Source organism: Sardina pilchardus, chromosome 22, assembly GCF_963854185.1.
Source record: "Sardina pilchardus chromosome 22, fSarPil1.1, whole genome shotgun sequence".
Lineage (NCBI taxonomy): Eukaryota > Metazoa > Chordata > Actinopteri > Clupeiformes > Clupeidae > Sardina > Sardina pilchardus.
Window position 1 is genome coordinate 1,854,276 of NC_085015.1, and position 5,000 is coordinate 1,859,275.

Below are 5,000 nucleotides of genomic sequence, written 5' to 3' on the forward strand. Positions count from 1 at the left end.
TCTCTGATAACCTTCACTGATGTTCCTTCTACACCTAGACACACACACACACACACTCACATACACACACCCTTACTGATGGCAGATTACATTCATTTACAGCAGAGATTAGATTTCTCTGAGAGAAGACCCTCTGCTCCGTAGTTAGCCTAGCATGATGTGTGTTATAGAGGATGGATGTGTTTGGGGTTGGATGTGTTATTAAGGGTGGATGTGTGTTATAAAATGTGTGTGTGTGAGGGTGGGTGGGTGTGTTATAAAGGGTGGATGTGTGTTATTAAAGGAATAGTTCGGAATTTTGGACATAGGACCTTATTTCCAACTTAGTCGGGGTGATATAGGTCGGTGAAGACCATTTTCAGTGAATTTCTGCCCTTCCTTGAGTTGCAGCGTTCATCTCGTGCTAACCTGGTGCCGAGATAACACAAGTCAACGGTAACATCCAGCCTGCCACTGAAAACACTCCACAGAACACCCGAAACAAATAAATGAAAACGTCAGACTATCAATGCACATGCCTGTGTTGATAGAACAATGTTAGAAATAAAACTAACCTTGCATCGCATTGCAATAGCCTACTTTGTTCCCTGTATGGCAGTGGCGGATTGATATTGAGAAACTAGTCCCTCAAAATGTAATAAATCATTGAGTTGCAAGGTTAGTTTTACTTCTAAAATTATTCTATCAACACGGACACGTATATCGATAGTCGGACGTTTTAATTGACTTGTCTCGGGTGTGCGGTGGAGTGAGTAAGACTGTTGTTGATGTCAGACTGATGTTACCGTAGAAATGCTTTAGCTAAGAAACAGCGTTAGCAAAGGGGGACGCTGCAACTGAAGGAAGGGGTTATCCGCGATAAAAACGGTCTCCACCGACCTATATCACCTCGGTAAAGTTGGAAATTAGGTCCTATGTCCAAAATTCCGAACTATTCCTTTAAGGGTGGATGTGTGTTATAAAATGTGTGTACAGTATGTGTGTGTGTGTGTGTGTGTGTGTGTTATAAAGGGTGGATGGGTGTCACAAAATGTGTGTGTGTGTGTGTGTGTGTGTGTGTGTGTGTGTGTGTGTGTGTGTGTGTGTGTGTGTGTGTGTGTGTGTGTGTGTGATAAAAGGGTGGATGTGTGTTTGGGGTTGTAAAGGGTGGATTCGTGTTGTTAGGGGTGGATGTGTGTTCTAAAGGGTGGATGTGAGTTCTAAAGGTGGATGTGTGTTTGGGGATGTAGAACCAGTCTGGATATGTGTTTGGGATGGTAGCACGTACTCTTTACTCCTCTGCAGTTGTGTACCTTCACAGACCTGTTTTTAACACACACATCATTAACACTCCCTTTTAACACACACACACACACACACACACACACACACACACACACACACACAGACCTGTCATTAAGACACACACCATTAACACTCCTCTTTAACACACACGCACACACAACTCTTCAACACACACACACACACACACAGACCTGTCCTTAATACAGCACACACACCATTAGTACTCCCCTTTAACACACAAACACACACACCTCTTCAACACACACAGACCACTTTAACACACACCTGACTCAGATGACTACAAATGGATAGCATTAAATATCACAGCTCTTTAACACTCCCCTCTGTAGCGCACACACACACACACACACACACACACACACACGGCACCTTAACACACACACACCTCTATAACACACCTGCCTCAGACGACTACAAATGGACAGCATTAAATATCAAACAGCCCCACAGCGCCGAGAGAGAGAGAATGAGAGAGAGAGAGAATGAGAGAGAGAGAGAGAGCGATGACAAACGAGTGTAAAAGCAGTAAAGCGCTCTCTCCTGCTCACAGAAGCGTTGGCACGGGGAGACCAGCCCTAAACCTGCCGCTGGAAATCGAATTTTAATACCCTCATTAGAGACTCTTCATTCCTGACAACGACAGCACACACACACACGCACGCACGCACGCACTCACTCACACACACACACACGCAAACACACACACACACACACACACGCACGCACACACACACACACACGCAAAGCCATGCGCTTAGCATTCCGCTAACGTTCATGCGGCAGAAATAAGAAATGGACAGATTCAGCACTGTGAGGAGAGTGAAAATATAAATATATCAAAATATCTAAATATATGAATATAAAGAATATATTAAAAACACATCTCCGACAGAAGACTGCAGGGTCAGCTGAATGGGACACACACACACACACACACCCACACGCCAACACCCACACACACACACCCACACACACCCCCACACCTTCACACACACACACACACACACACACACACACACACACACAGGGTCAGCTGAATGGGACATTAGCTCCCGTCATCTTGAAAGAGCGTTTTTTTGTTGACAAACACAAAAGGCCTGGTATTGAACCCAAACCTACAGGCGTGCGGAGCGGGAAACTCATTTGCAGTGGCCTAATTGTCTTGAGTTCATTTGTCAGGTGCGATGACAGATCTGCAGCTGGTTTGGAAGTGACGGGTGCGGCACAAAAGATGTTATTTTACTGAGGCGTCAGGCAGGGAGAATTGCCATGCATAATTCACACCTGTGAGGACCTCTCGTTCCCTTAGCAGTCTGCCTCCAACAGAGTCGCTTAAACGCTAGTCTATTTTTAACAGTATCACACACATACACACACACACACACACACACAGGACTATGAATTCCAGCAGAAGAAGTTACGTAGAGTATGTGTGTCAGAATGGAGTGTTATTGAATGCCATGGAAGAGGCTGATCCATACTGTAGGTCCATTAATGACTCTGATGTTAGCACTGATGACATGAAACAGCAGAGGTGGTGTGTGTGCGTGTGTGTGTGTGTGTGTGTGTGTGTGTTGATGACATGAAACAGCAGAGGTGGTGTGTGTGTACATGAAACAGTAGAGGTGGTGTGTGTTGATGACATGAAACATTAGAGGTGGCCAAGGCTCATCTGCTGGGGACTGATCAACGTGTGTGTTGGTCTAACCCTGTGAGTGTGTGTGTGCGTGTGTGTGTGACATGAAACATTAGAGGTGGACAAGGCTCACCTGCTGGGGACTGATCAACGTGTGTGTTGGTCTAACCCTGTGTGTGTGTGTGTGTGTGTGTGTGTGTTGATGACATGTAAGGGACAACGGCCGACGAGGTGACCGGTTCGATGGAAATAATGGCTAGGTGGAGGTCTAGAACTCTGGCGACGTGCGAAGCACGGAGACGGAGTTACCTCCGCCGTGCCATTATTTCCATCGAACCGGTCGACCTCGAAGGCCGTTATCCCGCTTATCTCCCGTTTGTATCATAACCTGTATATTTAGAACATAGTTTTATTCCACCGTTGCGTCCGTTAACATCGCTAAAACTGTCTTGACTGTGGGACTACTTTCCGCCACATATCAACTTTCTACTTGAAGGACAAAACTGCCGTTACTAGTTCTAAATGGATGGTTGCTATGGCCAAAAGCCAGTCGTTAGTTCTAAATGGCTGGTTGCTACGGCCAAAAGCCAGTCGTTAGTTCTATCTCTCCCGTTGTCAAGCGGCCATATCCCAGGATTCTGATTAACTTTAACTTTGAAAGATCGCTACTTTTATAGCCTACATGGCATCCAACTAGCTACAATCCACCTCCGTCATATGCTACAATGTTACTATGGTTCTGCACGTCTGTATTTCAGCTTGGATGCAACGTGACAGTTCATTTAAACTTTGCAACGAGTTTGGCGAATTAATATTCAAGTGTGATACGGGAACTACTTCGAAGGTAGCAGGTTATACGAAGTTAATGGCCACCCCATCAGCCAATCAGAGAAGAGAATTCCATTGTTGAGGGAGATAAGAAACATTAGAGGTGGACAAGGCTCACCTGCTGTGGACTGCTAAAGGTGTGTATTGGTCTAACCCTGTGTGTGTGTGTGTGTGTGTGTGTGTGTGTGTGTGTGTGTGCGTCCTCAGGGCATCTACAGCTGCTTTAACGGCGTGGAGGAGGACACGGATCGCTCCGGAACGCTGCAGAGCCCCGACGTGACGGGCAGCTACACGCAGCACAACATGCTGAAGATGCTGCGCAGCGCCAAGGACATCGTGTCCACCGCACGCCTCGACAACTCCCTCGACTCCGCCGCCAAGACCATCGAGAGCTGGGGTCGTCACCGCGGCGACGGAGGGCTCGGGGTCGGGGTCGGAGGGGTCGGGGGGGTCGTCAACCCCTGCATGCCCCCCCAGCGTGACCTGCTGCCGCACGGCCGACTGCCCTACGTGTCCAGCATCAGCGAGCATCCCCTGGGCTACCACCAGAGGGCGCTCACGCCCAGCTTCCCCCAGCACTACGGCGACGCCGTCAGCTCCGCCCAGACGCTGCTGGAGCCTTCGTCCCGTCTCGGGGGGGTGGGGGGGGGCACACTGGGGGGGGGGTCAGCATCGGCCTCGTCCTCGTCTCGGCCCGCTCCTCTGCGCTACACGCTGCCGGCGCGCGGGTCGGGTCACTGGCTAGAGCGCTACACGCTGCCCATCTCCAGCCTGAGCAGCCCGCACCTGGCCATGCAGCAGGAGCAGGACCCGCCCTCGCCACCACCAGGTGGCAGCCACCCCCACCTCCCGCCAGGCCACGCCCGCTTCTACGTGGGCACGCCCCCTCTGCCCCCACGCCACGCCCCCTCCTCCTCCACCTTCCCCTTCCTGCGCTACCGCGAGGCGTCAGCACCCGACATCTACTCCACCACCACCACCACCAGGGGGCGCCAGCCTCAGCCTCAGCCCCGCTCGCCCGTCGCTGACCTCTCCGCTCCGCTGACCCCAGCAGCCGCCGCCGGACGCAAGAAGCAGCGTTCGCACAGCTACGTGCTGGGAGGCTCCTCCCCCGACGCCGCTATCGCCCGTCGCCGCGACGACTACGACGAGCCCACTTCCTGTCTGGCCGAGCTGCGGGCCAATCAGCTGCTGGACGGCGGTGTCCAGTACAGCCCGTGCGGAGGCGTCC

The 5,000-nt window shown here is 50.8% G+C and overlaps 1 protein-coding gene across 1 annotated transcript in view; it reads left to right on the forward strand.

Annotated features, from left to right (window-relative positions):
• grin2ca (glutamate receptor, ionotropic, N-methyl D-aspartate 2Ca) overlaps nt 1–5,000 on the forward strand; it is a 55,524-nt gene that overhangs the window by 49,132 nt on the left and 1,392 nt on the right. The window contains exon 12 of the mRNA XM_062526882.1: nt 3,977–5,000. This exon is cut by the window's right edge and continues 281 nt beyond it. Within this exon, the coding sequence (XP_062382866.1) occupies nt 3,977–5,000 (1,024 nt within the window). The remainder of the gene's footprint in view (nt 1–3,976) is intronic.